The 19,756-nt window shown below is 41.1% G+C and overlaps 1 protein-coding gene across 3 annotated transcripts in view; it reads left to right on the top strand.

Annotated features, from left to right (window-relative positions):
- Positions 1-19,756, top strand: part of lrp4 (low density lipoprotein receptor-related protein 4) — a 109,941-nt gene that overhangs the window by 60,691 nt on the left and 29,494 nt on the right. For all 3 annotated transcript variants that reach the window (XM_005458918.4, XM_013276967.3, XM_025911840.1), the window contains exons 3-6: positions 12,084-12,200; positions 17,861-17,974; positions 18,083-18,199; positions 18,638-18,766. In XM_005458918.4, coding sequence (XP_005458975.1) covers positions 12,084-12,200; positions 17,861-17,974; positions 18,083-18,199; positions 18,638-18,766 — 477 coding nt within the window. The remainder of the gene's footprint in view (positions 1-12,083; positions 12,201-17,860; positions 17,975-18,082; positions 18,200-18,637; positions 18,767-19,756) is intronic.

Here is a 19,756-nt window from a genome sequence, read left to right as displayed (position 1 = left end):
AAACAACTTGGCAAATAAACACGTGTGCAGCTCCACACGGATCTACAAATACATGCTGCGTTTAAGTGCCGGTGGAAACTGGACCATTTCGGCTTTCGGTGGATTCACGTGACATCTGGCGTTGGGAAAGGCATTTTCCAAATGGACACAAGCGCTTTGATTAGAACACAGGTTTACCAGCTAGATGCTGTACAGTAGCCAATAGAAACAAACAAACAGTGTACAGACACGAGGACACCATGGCAGGACATCCCAGTGACTCGTCCTCTGAAGCGACAATATAACACTTTAAGGACTGCCATCAGTTTTCACCATTACACCCTTACGTTTGTGACATGCGCGTGCACATCCTTGCACTTTTTAAGCTTGAAGAAAGCTGTGTCGCTCTCTGGAGTGCACATCTGTTTTTCAGTCTCCCTCTCTCCCTCATGTTTTCATCCTCCCATCCGTCGAGCTGGTGTGATAAGCGGCGCTTAGGCAGATATATTGGTCCCATTAGAGCCACTTGATTCAGCTACTCTACAGTGAGGAGGGAGGCCATTAACTCAAGGCCATTTAAAGACGGCCACATACATCTTCCTAAAGACGCACACACACAAAGACACACATGCATATGCAAGTCAGACGTGCAGTCAGTAAGCGTGCACACTTAACAGAGCTCATTATTATCACTTGTAACATAATGTAACAGTGTACAAGCTCTCTTAGATCATGTGTCTACCAACACAGGCAAAGAAAGAAAGGGAGGAAAAGGCAAAGCAAAAGGAAGCACAGAAACCCTAAAAGACCAAGAACTGTGTGACATTTGCATTCTCACACTCTGCTCTGTTGGCTGAAGTCTAATGGAAAAGTTTAGGGCTTTAGAGCTTGTGTGAAAACTGTTCCATTTTCTTGTTATCTCAATGGATATCTAGCCATGCAAATAACTTTGTCTGTACTTTAAATGTCTGTTTCTGAGATTTGTGCCTTCACCCTGTTGTAATGAAGGTCACTGAACCTTTGCGGTGCTTACTGCGTGAAAGTTGCATTGGAAAGCAGAAAAAGAAAAAACTTAACAAGATAATCACTTTTTACGGAATTTTCACAGCAGGACTGATGTCCCTGCACATCTAACAAGGATAGTTCACCTTTGATTATGTCTTTTCTATTTTTTCCCCTCTCTTTCATCTCAAAACAGGTCATTCCATCTCCATGTTACTATTCTCTCAACAGGAAACATTTACTCACAGTGGAGACCCGTGTTTACTTTTTTTAGTCTTTTGGCTCTAGGTTTGAAATGAGGAAATAAATGTGTGTGGATGCATGCAGTCGTTTGCCAAAGTTAAAGCAGCGTAATCAAGCAATATCTGTTTGGCTACATGGTTACAGAATACGGAGAATAAAATAATACTGCACATATTCATGGAAAAACAAGGTAAAGTGTAGCTAAAGAGGTCAACTTTTACACTTACACTCTCGTTTCTTCACTGCGTGTATATATGTGTGTGTGTGCATCGGAGGATAACTGGGGAAAGGAATGAGGCTGGTGTTGATGAGAATTGCAGGTGTGTGTATCTGTGTTTGTGTGGGAATAACCCATAGTATGCAAGTGGGAATTCTTTAGCTCGGATGAGAAAAGCTCATCGGTGAAGGTCAGGGTGTGTATATATGTGTGTGTGTGTGTGTTCTCTTACACGTGCGAAGCCAGCAGCGCTCAGAAGAATAAATGGAGCAGGAGCAATATTTTGGAAAGGCTTTGAAGCATGACTGAGACAAACATTTGTGTACTATTGGAACACTTCAAAGTGTAACTGTGGGAGGTGAATGAACTGGTCAAACAAGTATATAAATTTCAAAAGGAAAAAAAAAAAGACGTTTGGATGGATTTCAGCTGCAACTGGCTGTGGATGACACTGTAGTGTGATTAACAGCAAATCGCTGGAACAAAAAAACAAATGAACCGACCACAATGTGCTGTGCACCCGTTTTGAAGTCAGATGCCATCTTTAACCAGGGTTTCCCTGAGCCATCATTCTCTGAGCTGTCTTACTTTATTGTGGGGCTGGGGGAAGCATGTACATCATTGCAGCTATTAATAATATGTGCACAATCCTGGGAAATGTAGGAGCGAAGCAGGTGGCGTTCATATTGGTTGAGTTCATCATAAAATGATTACTGGAATGCATGAGATGACACAGCGGATGGAGGGTCTTGTGAGTGTTGATAAGTGTGTGTGTGTCTGTGTGTGCGTATGTGTGAGTGTCAGCCTCTGAGGAATGCAGCGGTCGAGAGAAGAGCAGCGCCAAGCAGAGCAGAATCCATGTGATAAGAGAGATCAAAGCTCCAGGAGACCTCATCAACTTACCTAGCAAGCTCCCTGCTGATCCACCTGATACCAGGAGCAGGCCACACCTACATACACTCTCTCTCACACTCTCTCTCGCGCTCTCTCTCTCTCTCTCTCTCTCTCTCTCTCTCTCTCTCTCTCTCTCTTTTTTGCTCGCTCGCTCTGGACTCTTTATTTGCATACATTTCGTATGTCTCCCAATTAAACAATCCCGCACTGTAGCAGAATGTGTGTTTATTTAGCCAGTGCAGTGATGGTTTGCTTATGTATGCATGTGTGCTTTTTTGCGTGCGTGTTAACACCACAATCTCTGACTCTTCAGATAAGCTGAATTATTTATTGAAATGTTTCAGACGCGGCATTTTTCCGCCTTTTGTTGTTTGAGGCCATAAATCTGCTGACGCCTGACCAGGAAATGTACAAGAATGCAGCTCGATTACTTTAGGTAACAAAAAAAGAGGTTTTCACAGCTGTCATCAGTCTTCTGATAGGCTCTCAGTATATCACAAGTTTAAATACATTTGTGCCAATGCTGAGTTTCTGCTTGTTTGGGACATTATGAATTAAACTCTTATTTTATCTAAGCTGAGATTTTCTTTTAAGAGAGAATCTTGTCAAATCAATTCAGATCTATTCTAAACGGCACTACTTTACCTGTTTTTTAAATTTTATACTTGATTTAACCATCACTCCCTTCAGCCACACTATAGAAGTCTTCACAAAATGTCATTTCCTGTTTACTTTCACTAGTGGTTTCAACTCCAAATGTAATTATTAACTATCAAGAAACACTCAAATACAACAAATAAAAGCTTACTAAGCTTTAAAATTGTATACTATTACATTGCTATTTAGTTTTAAAGTGTTGCTTGCAGGAGAGACACTTGAGCCATATTCAGTGTTATGTTCAGTGCAAATCAAGTAATGCGTAATGCATTAGTTCATACAGTTCTTAGAGTATTGTGCAAAATTTCTGTGCTTGGTGTTTAGCTTCCAATGAGACCTTGTACTTTTAAAAGGGTCTTGAGCAAATGTGCTCCAGGCATTCTGAAGGTCTTTCAGTATTTGTTTGGACATTTGCTGCTTTTTTTCTCAATTTCAGTTCAGTTCTTGTAACAGACCATTTCCAGAGGAATCGGTGAGGTACCTAATTCAAAGGATGAACCAGATTTGTGTCTCACATAACAGACAACTTATTAAAGAACCATATTTAAATAGTATTTTTAGCCACTTTGTTACTAGCAGCCTGCTATAAAAACAAATAATAGCTTTCAATTTAAACAATTTTTTTTTAAGCTCAGTCTGTAAAAAATACACAATTTGACAGGCATAAAGTAATATTTTTGCACTAACAAAGTAACTCCCAAAGAGCTGTTAGCCCAAAATTTAACATACTTTGCCATGGTGTGCAGTGAAACTGAACTAGTAGAGGATACAAGAAGTGGAAGTTTTAAATTTCAGGTGGAGACTGTATCGTGGCTTGGAGCTGCATCTCAGCCAATGGTGTAGGGGATCTTATCAAAAGTGATTTGATTACTAAATCAGATCAGATTTTGAACCACCTGCAATACCAACTGGAAAGCATCCAATTGGCAATGGCTTTGTTCGTTCAGTTCGTTGACACTGAGCTTAAACACACTGCCAATGCAGTAAAAGCATACCTGAATAAAAAAAAAAAAACAAAAAAAAAAACAAACCCACACAATGGAAACTTATTAGTCACAGACTGGTCTCCACAGAACCTGGATTCAACATTATTAAAGTCGTGTGGGATCATTTTGACAGAGAACAGAAGCCTGGAGAACTAATAAAGATAATATTGGAATTGTATTAAGTCTAGTGTTGCCTTATAGACTGCATTTGCATGTATGTTTGCATGTTTTAGTTGCTAATTATTGCATTTATTTATTTATTGCAATTTACTGGGAAAATATAAAGAAATTAAGGGTGACTCAAGACATTTAAACAAGACTCTTTTGGCTGTACTGTAGTTTTCATAATTCATTGGCTGTATTTCAGTAATGTTGTAAGAGATGTTGCATATGAAACAGATAAACTATTATACTGTGGTTCGTAAAAGTGTGGCTCTTAGATCATGATTGATCATGTCTCCATTTCAGGAATAATTTATTATAATAAAGTAAACACTGTTGTACTGCCTTTGTAGATTTACAAAGCTTTCTTTGTTAGGAAATGTTTATGGATAGTTTCTCCTGTTTTCTGATTTTACAGATATGTAATAAACTCAAAATGATGACTTCTACAAACAGATGCAAGCAACAAGCTAACTTCAGCTCCTGCTAACACTTTGTCAAAATGTAGATTATAGTCATTACTGGTGAGCGTTATTAATCTGACATGTCACAGACTCGGTCTTCGTCACAGTAAAGACTTGTACTTAAAGTATTTTAAAGACATGTCAGTCTTATAAGAAATGTGAGATTTTAGATTTCAGCATACATGAAAGGAGTTTTGTGGTTTTGTTGGAAAAGTCATAAAACATGTGTCTCTGGTCATTAAAGGCGAGTGTGTTTGGTGCTCTGTGATCTTTATGGACTAGTGTTTTTTGTTTTTTTTCCTCCTCAAATTATTCTTGTTTATTCTCAAAAACTGTAGTGTGATTTGGTGTTTAGAGCAACTCATGTGGTTTACATCCATAGGCAGTTGCATTCTCATGCTAGCGGCATGATTTGACATTCGTACCATGATAAGTGATGGCAAAAAACTGGATCCACCTCAGTAAGATCTCACCTTTTACAGAAAAAGTAGCCGGTGTCAGCATTTAGACATGAAGCTGATATGTTAACATGATGTCATATTACCTGAAAGGAGTGCCTTTATGAAAGGGGCTCACAGATGCAATAAAATATGTTGTTAACTGACAAAATATAAAGATGCTTAAAATGTCTTCCTGTGATAAAGTCACACATACCAAATTCATGTGATGTCTCTGTAAGGTGATTTTACATCATCTATTGAACTGAATCCAGTGGCTGTCTGAATGGAGGGGAAATAAACTGTTGGCATTCTCTAGAACACGGTTTGCTGAAATGCATTATGTACACAGTGTGACTGTGTGATTTAGACAGAGATCTTCAGAAGGTGAAGAGAATGTGAGGTAGACCAAGAGGGAGACAGGTTCTCTTTGCTTATGATTCTCTCTATGAATAATGTAATATCCATGTTGGGGTATGTGGGTCAGTGGGGCTTTACTTCCCCCTGGAGACCAAAGGTGCACCCCAGCACACACATACAGATACACACTTGCTTAATTCACTCCCTGAGCCCTTGCTTGTCTGCCTGTCTGCCTGGCTGGTTAACTCGCTGCGTGACGTCATACATTTTTCATAAAGTCTGCATTGCTTGGTCAATATTTCATATCTGCTATTGACAGGCGGGTGAGAGTCCACAGTAAGGAGCTGCTGCTCCCTCTTTTCCCTTTGCCTTCTCTCCCTCCTCCTTCCATCCCTCTCTGGCCTGTAATTAAATTAGCTCTGTCTGCAGATGACAAAGGGCCAGTCATTCGGGTGGTGCTTAGATAGCAAGTAGCTGCACTTAGAGCGGATATGAAGTTAAGGAGGAATGCGCGGAGCTGAGCTCAGTACCTCTGTTAGGGTAAAAAGGTGGGGAAGACAAGGATGCCTAAATCCAGGCCTGCCTCACGCAATGAACTTAGACCAGACACAGAGTGAAGATTTTTTATTTCAGCTGTTTGGCAAACTAACCTTTAGGGCACTTAGTGGCCTCTCAAGAGTGATGACTGTGAATCTAGGATGTCCAGGCTGTGATTAAGAATTATTTTTAGTTGTGATGAGTATTTGTCCCATAGGTGGCATGGTCAAAATAATGTTGAAAATTGTTTAAAATGCCTGCTGCAGCATTACACTGTCCAAGTTAGCATATTTGTATGTTTTGTTTTTGTTTTTCATCTAAAGCTGCATACACACTTTGCTATTCGGGGCTGACCCAGATGAAATATAACCAGGGTGGAAGAATAGTGGCTATATCTTTGGGCGTGTCTCCAAAACTGTGGGCCTGTGTCGCACAGTGAGAGCACAAATGTACGGTGGCCCTGAGAGGCCAAACGGACTGCAACTTCAGAAAACACTTGCAAAAACAAAAATGATGCAAAAAGGAAAACACCTGCAAAAAGAAAAACACTTGCAAAAAGAAAGGCAGCTGCAAAAAGAAAAACACTTGCAAAAAGAAAAGCAGCTGCAAAAAGAAAAATGCTGCAAAAAGAAAAATGCTGCAAAAAGAAAAACGCTGCAAAAAGAAAAACACATGCAAAAGCACACAGGACACAACGGAAATGTTTCTGGGGAGACAAGATAAGATAAGATGACCTTTATTAGTCCCACAGGTGGGAAATTTGTTTTGTTACAGCAAAGTTAAAGTTAGCAGAAATTAGAAAACACTGGAAAGCAATAAAATACAATAAAATAAAATAAAATAAAATACCATATACAATAGAATAAAATAGAATAGAATAATATATACAATAGAATAAAATGGAAATACAAATACTATATACAACTGAGTAGGAAAATACAAAAATACAACTTCGTCAGAAGAAGAATTGCACATATAGCAGTCTTATTGCACATGTGTGGGTTTGTGTGTTTGATCAGCTGCAAAAGTCTTTATTGTGGAGTCTGACAGCAGTGGGGAGGAAAGACCTGCGAAATCTCTCCGTCCCACACCGTGATTGCCCTTCGGATCAGCCTGTTCAGTCTCTTCCTGTCCCCAGCAGAGATGCTGCCGCCCCAGCAGACCACACCATAGAAGATGGCTGAGGCCACCACAGAGTCATAGAAGGTTTTCAGGAGTGGGCCCTCCACTCCAAACGACCTGAGTCTCCGCAGCAGGTACAGCCTGCTCTGCCCTTTCCTGTAGAGGGCATCTGAGTTATGAGTCCAGTCCAGTTTGTTGTTCAGATGAACACCAAGGTACCTGTAGCTGTCCACAGCCTCGATGTCCATACCTTGGATGTTCAGTGGTTGCAGTGGAGGATGCTTGTGCCTGAGGAAGTTTACCACCAGCTCCTTGGTTTTACTGGCGTTGATCTGGAGGTAGTTCAGCTGGCACCAGTCCACAAAGTCTTGAGTCAGTCCTCTGTACTCCTTGTCGTCCCCATCAGTGATGAGGCCGACTATTGCAGAGTCATCAGAGAACTTCTGCAGGAAGCACTGGGTGGTGTGGGAGAAGTCTGCAGTGTAGATGGTGAAGAGGAACGGAGCCAGAACCATTCCCTGTGGGGCCCCCGTACTGCAGACGACCCTGCCCGACACACAGCCCTGAGTCCTCACATACTGTGGTCGGTCGGTGAGGTCGTCCAAAATCCAGGTAGTGAGGTGATGGTCCACTCCAGAGTTCTCCAGCTTGTCCTTCAGAACCGAGGGAAGAATAGTGTTGAAGGCACTGGAGAAATCAAAGAACATGATTCTCACAGTGCTCCCAGCGGTCTCCAGGTGCGCAAGGGAACGATGTAGGAGGTGAATGACGGCATCATCCGCTCCAATGCCAGGCTGGTAGGTAAACTGAAGTGGGTCCAGTGATGAGCTCACCAGGCGCCGAAGCTGAGCCAGGACCAGCTGCTCCAGGGTCTTCATCAGGTGGGATGTCAGAGCCACCGGCCTGTAGCTGTTGAGGTCCTTGGGGCGTGAAGTCTTTGGCACTGGAACAACACAGGAGGTTTTCCAGAGCTGTGGGACTCTCCCCAGCCTCAGGCTCAGGTTGAAGAGGTGCTCGATCACCCCACACAGTTGGTCCGCGCAGGACCTGACGACCCTTGAGCTGATGCCATCTGGGCCCGCTGCCTTCTTGCCATTAATCCTCCTCAGTTCCCTCCTAACCTGGGTGGTTGAGAGAGACAGGCTGGAGCCTCGTGATGAGTGTGTATTGGATGCTGTTGTTGGGGGTGGGGAGGAGTGAGCAGGGTGAATAGAGGAGGTGTGAAGTGTCTGAGGTGTCAGAGGTGGAACAGCAGCAGTGGGGGTGGGTGAGTCTGCAGCCGATGTTGGAGACTGCCTCATGGCTGAATCAAACCTATTAAAGAAATGATTCAGTTCATTTGCCCACCTCACATCCCTCCCAGGCAGAGCGTTCTGATGTTTGTGGCCTGAGATGGTTCTGAGGCCTCTCCAGACTTCACCAACGTTATTTTGCTGAAGCTGGTTCTCCATCTTCTGCCTGTAACAATAACCCGACGGACCAGTTGCACGAACCAAAACATGTATGTATGGCTGTATCCCAATTCAGGGTCTGCAGCCTTAAAGTACGCAGCCTTAACGGTCCTCAAGGGCCGCGTACTCAAAGACCGCTGAGGCCTGAAATGCGAGGCTTGTAGACTTGTGAAATGGGACAGTCTAGCCTCCGTCGCGCTGCCCAGGTTGCCTAGCAACCATGATACTAACAGCTGGAAACATTTCATACAGCAGTGACAGAAATGAAGGAGAACATATTTTGTACATTTGTTTCTACATGAGCTTTGTGTGATTTGATAAGTATCTGAGGCTGAGACCACAGGACTCTAAAACATGATTGTTGGGCTTCATTTCTGTACTGAACAGTCATTTTAAGATTAGCTAGTAAATAACAATTACCTAATGTTGTTCATGAGACTAAAGTCATCTCACTTTGGTAATGTAAATATAATATGGCCAATATTAAAGTTATTACATTAATCATTATTAGTTATTACAGCTGTGAGTTTGAACTCTGTGTCAAATACTGAGCTTCAGTAAAGATTCAAGTTGCATTTTTTTGTATTTCCTATCACCTTAAATCTTCACTCAAAGACAAGTATCTTTGACAGTGTATCTATAGATGTATTATATATAAGAGACAAATATTCTTTTAATATGTTGGCATTACTAAATTTGGCTCAATGCTTACATATATGTGTAAAAAGAAAATGCACGAGCTGTGATAACTGTTTCTGATAGAATGAAGAGTAGACTGATATATGAAATATTCCTTTATTGGATGAGAAAATCAGACCATGTCATAACTGCTTTAAGTCATACAGAATAGATATCAGAGCCTTAAACAGGCTGACTTCTGCTAAATGGGTCAAACTGGGCAGAAAGTATACAAACACATCACATCCTTATAAAATATGATGTAACAATATAGATCAACTTACCTCAGAATATATAAAGCATATAAACAATTACAGCAATATGATGCAACAAACACAGCAGTACTACTAATCCAAAATACTCAAAGCTTCATAGAACTGAGACAAACATTTATTTTTAGGTCCATTCTGCTGCTGATACATACTTTAGGTTTCTGAATATTAAACTTGTTTCTGCCTTTCATAGTGTGTAACTTGAAGGCTCTGAGTACTTTCTCCCACACTGAAAACACTGGAATGATAATATTATTTGAAAATTACCTAATAAGCCTGATTCAGGACAGACAATTAGTTATAACTTTCCTAGCAGTCCTTCACAAACAGGGAACAGTCTGTCTATTCTCTCCATCTGTCAGCTGCTGCTGGCTCTTCCTCCTCCTCTTCCTCACACACTGCTGAGTTTGTCCTGGTGGATCATCAGGGGTGCAAAGCCTCACAGATGATGTGCAGCAGTGGGTCCCTCAGTCTGTCCTCACTCTGGACACTTGCAGTTGTCACACATGGAAATCAAATGTGTGATAAGCTGCAGGATTCAAACACAAGTGTAACTTATAAATACATGTTCATACTTTTATTCCACAATCAGAGAGAAAGAAAAAGAGAGTGCAGGACAGACAGACAGGTGACAGTACACTGCTACAAAACAGCACAAGAGAAGGAGGATTTAGTGTTTGTGTTATTACGAGTGCTAAACAAGAAGAGTTCCCAGATGGTACAGTGGACACATGTGTGACTCCTGTGATTAAAGCATCTTTCTTTCAGCGTAACGAGTGAACCGTCAGCTCGTTCAAACACACGTTAAAGTCCGTTTGGCTCGACACCACCGAACAGAGGCAGCAATATAACATAGCTAACATTAACAGTGCAGTGAATCCTGCTTGTGCCGTGATATTCAGGACTGCAAACCGAGCAGCATCACTGACTTTCAGCTTGTTGTGTTTGTGGATATATGACTGACTTTAATTATCCACAAAATCATCAGATTCTCTGTAAGATTAAGGTCAACTATCGAACGGCGTATAAAGTAAAGGCTTTAAAACCAAGTAAACGCTGAAAGTACAAACATCGCTATTGTCACATAACTTTGCCGGCATGTGGCCAACAGTAATGTTTTAATGTTCTTCATTATTAAACATTTGCACATAAATAAGTGACATAATATTCAGAACTTACTTTTGAAAGTTTACTCTTTGGCCGCCCCGATTCCACTTCTTTGAAGTGTCTCCCAGTCCCAGTACACTTGTTAGCATGTTTTGGTTCGTGCAACTGGTCCGTCGGGTTATTGTCTCCCCAGAAACATTTCCGTTGTGTCTTGTGTGCTTTTGCAGCATTTTTCTTTTTGCAAGTGTTTTTCTTTTTGCAAGTGTTTTTCTTTTTGCAGCGTTTTTCTTTTTGCAAGTGTTTTCTGAAGTTGCAGTCCATTTGGCCTCTCAGGGCCACCGTACAAATGTGCTGCTACTCATCAATCATTAGGATTGCTGCATGAAAACATGCTCTTATTAAGCTCCCTCAAACATCTAAATAATTACACAAGCCCAAATGAAACAGACAGAGGCAAAACTTTTTAACCTGCAAATAAAAAATGTAAGATCGTTGCTTCTAGACTCTGCATTTTGAAGCCTCAGCATTAGTTTTCCACCTGCTGCCATATTGGTGTCTTGGAGCCAGAAATTAGCAGATAACTAGCAAGCATAGTTAGCAAGCTGGAATATGGCATACACACGAATCACATTATAATCAAATGCTAAACTTTTACTCACCAAAACCAAAGAATAAACTACTAAAATTGTATTTACCACATAGCAGACTATGTTATTTGTCAGATAGTTCCATTAAAATGCTGCAGTTGATACTAACAGCACAAACATAATGAATAGGTCCAGATTAGATGCAGCTAAATGCTATACCTGTCCATGCTAGCACACTCGAAGCCTCAACAGTATCTGGCCTACAATATAGTAGGTATTTTGAAAGTACTTATAATTAGAGTTCATTTTGACGGACAATTTTTATTTAAATTTAGTCACAGTCTTTTGGCTGAAATGTAATTTGATTTTTGTCATAATCTAAGTTCTTTTAGTTTTATTGAGTAAAAAAAAGTTTTTAGCTGTGAGAGTTGCTCCACACGGTTTGCAAAGCGTCATTTGTTGACATCATATGTGTAATATGTCCATATGTCTGCTCTTCTCTTCCTCACAAGCGCTGACATTTAGTGTTTTCATGAGAAACGGGGAGCATGGGAGCTAGTTGTACAGTTTCCCAGGGGCAGATCAAATGTCCGTGTCTAACCGTACCGCTTAAGATTACTCCAGAATATTTTCATCTCGTTTTTATTCGTTGACAAAAGTGTGAATACATTTCATTGTAGTTTTTGTCCTCATGCATTAGTTTTTATTTTGTTATTGTCTCGTAGTTGTCAGAAAAAGAGGTCGTTGACGCAAACTGTCAAAATTTATTGGTCAGCAACACTGCTTATAATATCCTCATAAGGACATTAGCATGTCCCATCCATGTTGTTCGACTTTTTTCTTTTGTGGTCCTCTTCTCTCAGCTGCTCAGTGTGTTTGTTTGTTTTCTCTGCTGACAGCCTTGTTGTCTGCTCTTGTTTACTTGCAGTGCTCCCCACCTGCTCACCGCTGGACTTCCACTGTGACAACGGCAAATGTATCCGTCGCTCCTGGGTGTGTGATGGAGACAACGACTGCGAGGATGACTCCGACGAACAAGACTGCCGTAAGCACACTTTGTCTTTCTTGAAAATACAAACAGTAGCAAAGACATACACTCGACCTGCTCCATTATACTCAAGGGGATGACTTATTAAAGTGGACAGATGTTTGAGGCAGCCATGTGCAATGAGGTGTTTGTTTAGAGTCTGAAAGAGTTGCCTGTCTGTTGCACTCACAAACACACGAGCGCTCGCCTGTGCACACGAAAACATCGTGGCAAGAGGTCATCTCTCCCACGTTCACAGCACAAGATATTTGTCTGACCTTTGACTTGACTTTATTTTGCTCCTCTTTTGTTTTGAGGAGTTATCCGTGTTCTAAGTCGTGTGTTCTTGCTGAAGTATCCTCAGCTTCCTACCAGGCAGAATCGTGACAAACACTGTTAAACTAAAAGGAAAAACCTGAAGCTTTGACCACTACAGTGAGGGTATCTGTGGTCTCTGTATTGCTATGTGAGAGATTTTGCTGACAGAGTTTGTGTCCAGTCGTCCCCTTAAAGTGAAAGTGTTGATGCAAATCAATAAGTTTTTCTGAGTGATCACCTTTAACCTCTGGTTTCCAGCTTGATTTTGAGGACATTTTAGAGAGGAGGGTAATTTCTCTGTTCTCACTTCTTTCTTCTTCTTTTTTTTTAATGGGTTAATGCAGCCTTCAGAAAATGGTCAGATAAACATGATAAGGAACCCATCCTGTTTTACTAACTCAACAATGTGCTTGCCCTTTTAACCAAGGGCAATTTTAGGTTCATTTGAGGTTAAGAATAGGAGTTGTGATCTTTAGAAGAGGTCGTAAGAAGTAGACGAGTACAACTGCTTGTCTCTGTGTGTGTTTTTTCTTCTTTATTTGAGGTGTGGCAGTGGTCAGATTCTGAATCCACATTTAGTCTCTATATTTACCCATGACAACTCAGAAGGCTCAGTGTGTGCAACCTGATCGGGGTGGATGCATGCTGCAGGCCGGACATTCTATCACAGCATCAGAAGCAAGTTCGGCGATTCAGTTTGATCAGCTTTAACACTCTGTGCAGAGGACTGGAATAGTTACAAGCAGTGACATGTCCTTGATGAAGATGACACATGGCAGTTAGGCCGTGTCTTTCAAGTAACTCACTTCTACATCTGTGAGGGATCTTCAACCAACAACATGTTGCTCAAATTATACAATTCATATCAATTATTGGCAATTGTGTTGCTTGGCTTTATTGGTTTAGTTTGGTCCCAGTAAAAGTGGTATTAAGGTGACAATACTGAGAACTTGACATAGACCTGTTATGCTTCTTTGCAACTTCAAACCTTCTTTCTTGGACTCAGCTACAGTAACTTTGATTGATTCACAGTTCATAATAACCCTGGTTGTTGTATATCTTGTTTTTATGCCGCCCCTAAACCAGTTCTGAACAAGCCATTTAAAGAACTCTTCTTTTAAAATTGATCACCCCTAACACACACCCCCTTGAGCTTTTCTTCTGATTGGCTGCCCCTCACGAACAGAATGTTAGGTGGGTGGGGCCCAGACAGATACTTCCTGCCAGAGCTGCAAGTATTTGAACTCACATTTATGCGGGGCTCATCATTTGAAACTTTATGAGCATTCACCATTGTGGTAGAACTAGAAAAGTAGAAAAAACAAAATAAGGGCAAAAGTAACTCCACTTGATAATTCTGTACGTCAGATCGGGAACAACTCGTCTTTCAGCATATTTTGGCTAATGTGGAATTAAGAGTAGATCACAAAATCTGTATTGTGATTCTGGCTCTGCAAAGGAGTGGTGATTGGGTTGGGTAGGTTTTTGATGGAGGTAACTATTAATCAAAAGAAGGAACGTTTTTGTTTTTGGCTGGCTTAGTAAGCTTCTGAGTCAGCAGGTTGGTAACTATAGACCAGAGTGACAGTTGTATTGGTAGGTCCTGGTCTTGGTAGCAGTAGCTTGAAACTGTGCGTCTTTAGTTTATACACATCAAAGGTTTTAACAGTATTTTAGTTCCATATATTGGATATCAAAGACCATGACCTCATGTCTTGATTGGGAACTGCTATTATAAATTCTGTATTGTAGAAATCTGGCCTTCCCATTTTGTTTTTATTTTGATGCAAGCGAGGCATGTTTTTGTAAGAAAAAGTGATATATGACTAATGCTAGTGTTAGCTTGATAACATGACGCATCGGTCACAGTGATACTAAATGAGGTTCTTATTTTGGCAAGCAAAAAACCAAGTGTGTGAATATTTTTGCTCAGTTTGGCGTGTTTTCTTTTCATGTTGATTAAAAAATAAACTGGAACCACCTTCTTATGCTTTTGAAGTCAATAGAATGAATATGTAACTCCCCACCAAAGCACTAGCATTAAATCTGTAGAGCTAATCTGTTGATTCTAGCACTGAGCATGTGAAGCATTTGGTCACTCTAGCCAATTAAATGTTGGACATGTGCATAGGATTACAGGGACCATCCTGAGCATTAGTGTTCATCATGCTCTAACTGTATTTAAATACAGTAGAATCTGTTAATGGCCTATGCACAGACGCCACTTTGACTGTTTTCTCAAAATTCAAGTAGTTTATAGGTGCAGCAGGTAGAGGATAGCTTGTGAATGATTTTTCTGTCACCTGGTGATTTCTCCTCCTCCTGTGCTGACCCACATACAGCATGAGCAGCCAGACACTGAATCACTTACTGATGGGGGTGGGGGGTGTCTGTCTGCAATGAGGGTGCTATGAATTTTTCATCTTCATGCCCAGTAAATTTTCCTCCCTCCTCTGTTTCCCATACTTATTATTTCATGCTTCTTTCTTTCTCCATTTCTTTCCCCCTACCTGGTTTGGCTCTCAGTTCCCAATATGTGCTGGCCAGTATAGGTTTCTCCCTACGATGAGGTGGTTTCATTGCATTATTTAGGCCTGGGGAGACAATCCTCCACGCTTGGCTGGAACCGAAGTAGCTGTCAAGATTTCAGACAAACATGGAGAGTGAGGTGTGCCCTGGTGTGTGTGTGTGTGTGTGTGTGTGTGTGTGTGTGTGTGTGTGTTAAAAAAGGGATTGTTTGAAATCTTGACGTTCAAAAGATATTTTAATCCGGCAAATAAATATTTCGACACCTTTCTCAGCTCACACGCACATGTAGAGAGCGTGGTATCGACTCCCAGTGCCCTTTGACTTTTGGCTGCTGTGTGAATGATGAGTTTCTTGAGGGCTTGTTGACCTCTGACCTTACTCTGTTTACTTCACTTATGGGAGGGGAGCTAGAGCATGGGAGAGGCAGAGAATAGGGGGCAAATCAATTATTTTCTTGCAAACTGAATAATGGAATGAATTTGATTGTCAATTGTCTAGGTAAAATAAAATTTTCATTGGGACCCACCAAAAGACTTTTTTTTAAAGGGGGAGGGCGAACTGGCTGAGAGGAGACTGGTTGGAGCGAGGTTAGCAGAAATTTAGCAGTTGAATGAATAGCATGGTCATGAATGTTTAGTCTTAGATATTTATTTTTCTACACTTGGCTCTGTATGATGTCACTGAGAGTAAATGGTCATTTAAGGCACATAGCCCTTAGCTATGAGCATAAAAGCTCCACCCACCTGTTATGTGAATCTTCTGTTTGCGAAAAGCAGCCAATCAGAAGAGGATTGGCTAAAAGGGAGGGAGAAGGGAGCTAAAACAGCTAATTTTAGAAAGTGGATGATTTTGTAGTCTAAAGCAAGTTCCATTATAAAATAAATGAGGATGAATTTGACCTGTAGATCATTCAGATGTATGCTAGTAGAATCCAGTGAAACTGTGGAGATGGAAATCAGTGTAATAATTCCCAAATGTAGAGGATCCTTGTCAGAACTTTCTAAATATGTCATGTTTTTATATGGAAAACATTCTGGAAAGATGCTTCCTTTTTGGATCTTTGTTAAACATTAATTTGGACTCGGATCATATATACGTGCAGTGGCTCTGGGTTCTCATGTCATGTCACTCATCTGAGAAGTGAAGTATGGTTCTCAGGTGTATTTGTGTGATGCTGTAATAATTCTTGAGAAAAGATGAAAGCTTTCAGTGGAATAAAGACGAGCGTTACCCTTTTCCTTTTTGTCGGGTCGTCTCTTCTGTGGGCGTCCTTCTGTTTTTGTCTCTTCTTATCTCTCTTGCTTTGTCTTAGCTGTCTAACACTCACACACAGCAGTGATAAATTATAGATTGCCTACTGCCAGGGGCCAGCCATCACTGGTTTTCTTTGACGAACCTGTTTGCTTGCCTCCAGCAGTGCTTTGCCATCGACTGTAGCGGTAACGGTAGAAGGCGGTGCTTTGGAAGTGTGATTAAAGAAGTGAGGCGAACCAGTTGTTTGGATAAATGAAAGGGTATGAAAGTAAAACACTGTCACAGGGCTGAGCTCTCACAAGAGGGAGTGACTGTCTCTCTGTTGTGTCAACTGTTTGTACGAATGACTAATGTTCCTTTTATCTCCAGTCTAAAGGTTAACTGCATAATGAAACACTTCCTAATGTACAGCCAGCACTATGTGTAATTAAGATATAAAGCACGGTGCTAGAGCTTGGTGAAAGAAATCAATCCAAAATTGGAGCTGGACTAAGAAGAATATGCTACGCATTAAAGCAACTTCACAGCAGTAAATGATGGTTCTCCTGGTCACGTCTTCTAGCAGGTTTTAATGCCCACAACCACAATGCCTCAGAATCTGCATCTAAGTCAGATAAAAGTGGGGAAAATTAGTAAAGTGTTCAGTTCTAACACACAGACAAACAGACTTTAAATTTTATTAGTGACAGACTATAAAATACCAAAACTTGACTCCCCAAAACTGATACACAAACTTTTTTGATGCTCTGTAATACAGCACAAGCCAGATTATCAAAACTATTTTTTAGTACCAGGCTGTAAACATGTTTTAGTTCTGTAAAGTTGGACGGGAGTGTTTGGGGGCCGTCTTGTTTTTGGAGCCCGTCCCAAGTAGCCGGTTGAGAAACGGCAGCTTTTGGCACCTTCATGCTGGCTTCTTTTTCCGGTTCCTGCTTGACATAACACATTCAGTCCTGGATTTTTAGACAAAAAAAAAAGTTCTTCAGTTGCAGCTTCACAGCCTCTCTGAATGTTTCCTAACAAATAAGAAAGTAGCCTTTTTGTTAGCTTGGTATTTTTAGGTTGAAATGCAACGATCATTTTAAGGCTTTTATGCGGTTTGAGTAATAAATCAAACATTTGACTTTTTTCTTCCATGAAAGCTCGTCTCTATTAACATCCACTTTAACCATCATTTATTCAGCTAGAGCCAATTTTGGGTTTTTTTATTTTTAAGGTTTCATTTTGTGCCTTTTGTGAGGTGTTGAAAATGTGCTTTGTAAAAGGAAATTTATTATAGCTGTAACACAGACCACTTTATACAACCTTATCGCTCACTGTGTTGCAGTGGCTGTAAATTAGCGATTTTCATATTGAGCAACAAAACATTCAGCCTGAAAGCTTCGCAGTCACAGACCTGCAGTGTTCTGAAAGATCCGCCTGTTTATGGAGGGCATTTTTTTTTCTACACAGCTTTTCGCTCTTAGTTTGACTTAAAGAATTAGAGTTGCCCAGATTTCGAGGTAGCTTTAGTGTCTTTTCATTGTGTCTGTGTTATATGGTGTTCTGAAATCTGTCACTTTTTTCTGCCTGCATAGCTCCCAGGGAGTGTGAGGAGGACGAGTTTCACTGCCAAAACGGCTACTGTATTCGTAGCCTCTGGCACTGTGATGGCGACAACGACTGTGGGGACAACAGTGATGAACAGTGTGGTGGGTACACACACGAAGAGGCTCACCTAAGCCTGAGCACGCAAGGCCTTTATTCATTCAGACAGTATTTGTAGTAGTATATGAGTCTGTGTGTTTTTTCCATGGCAGACATGCGTAAATGCTCAGACAAGGAGTTCCGCTGCACGGACGGGAGTTGCATTGCTGAGCACTGGTACTGTGATGGAGACACGGACTGTAAAGATGGATCAGATGAAGAAAATTGCCGTAAGTTACTGAGAGAGTATGCACAAGCTTTTTAAAATATAGACAGTAAAGCTTGGCCATTAGACTTTGAGTACAGTACTTTGTTTTGTAGACACATTGACAGGCCAGCTTATGGTTGTAGGGCATCCTCCACGATAATTCAAGTCAGGTCAGAGTGATGGTACACTGCAGCATGTAAGGTCAAAATTGTGGCCTCAGAAAGGGGCAAATATGCTTACCAGTGAGCTGTATGTAAACCAAGATCTCACAGTAACAGGTTTACTGCAGACCATGTAAATGTGTTCACTGTCTCAATGTAGAGCTGAGCTTCTGCTTCATTTCATGTATAGTTTCTGACAGACTCAGCAAAGTAGCATCAAAACTTCAAAGAGCCTCCGACAGCCAACTGCTGCACCATGTTTTCCAGCATCTGTTTAACATGTCTGCGTGTCTGTGCAGCTTCAGATGTGATGACAGCCACCTGCAGCGTGGAGGAGTTCCAGTGCGCATATGGCCGCTGTATCCTGGACATCTACCACTGCGACGGAGACGATGACTGCGGAGACTGGTCGGATGAATCGGACTGCTGTGAGTTCCCCGTCGCATAGCTAGAAACACACCTGCAGCATTGTAGACGTCAGGGTCTAGTCTCAAACCTCCAGGGGGAAAAAAGTGTACTTCTTAGACACCAATGCAAGTTTTGGGCAGAAGTAAAGATTTGACAGGAAACACACTCAGTGTATAGCTAAGTGATCCAGACCAATCGAGCCTCTCGGCTGGTGTAAAGAACTGCTGTCATCTGATTACACACACAGGCACAGATAAACACACATATTACTTAGGATCCCTGCCAGTGATCATGGCTTTCACTAGACTGTGTTGTGTGTGGTGGATGAAGACAAAGCTCCTTTGGGAGATTAGCTCTGTTACGTTAGATGAGAGTTACGTTTTCGTTTTCTCTCTTGCCTCTCCTTCCTTTTATTCTCTGCTTTTCCTCTCAGTGCAACTCAGATTCATGTCTTACAGCTTCCTGCACTAGTTCAGCTGGAGTTTAAAAGTACATTAAAGGCTCATCTGAACAGGAAGTTTAACATCCATCATTTTTAGTGGTTACACCGACCGAGTCTGTTCCAAACTGGGCTCAGATACTGAATGCTGACAATTAAAGCATGGTGCAGTAAAACATCTGTAAAAGAGATGCAGCATGTAACTGATGTTGCTTCAACTACTGGTTATTTTGATAATTTGACTTGAGTATTATTTATTTTTGTCCATTAATACTAATAACAGAAAATGATGGCTGTCTAAGAATCAAATGATTTCCCATTTATAAGTGAGAATATACCAGGATAGGCTATTTATAAAAGATAGCAGTATGCTATCTTTTATATATAGCAGAGTGCTAAGCTTGATTACCAGCATCTACAAAGATTTCTGTCTGTTAAGTAATAACACACCGCTTTGACTTGGGCTGTTTGTACAATTAACTGCCCAGCAAGCCATCTTATTGCCATCTTGTGTAATTGCACTGAAGTTGTCCCAGAAGGCACTGAAACCACAAACAGCCATAAATTTCCA

Source organism: Oreochromis niloticus, linkage group LG1 (assembly GCF_001858045.2).
Source record: "Oreochromis niloticus isolate F11D_XX linkage group LG1, O_niloticus_UMD_NMBU, whole genome shotgun sequence".
Classification (NCBI taxonomy): Eukaryota; Metazoa; Chordata; class Actinopteri; order Cichliformes; family Cichlidae; genus Oreochromis; species Oreochromis niloticus.
The sequence above is the reverse complement of the archived record's forward strand: the minus strand, read 5'-3'. Positions and strand labels throughout refer to the sequence as shown.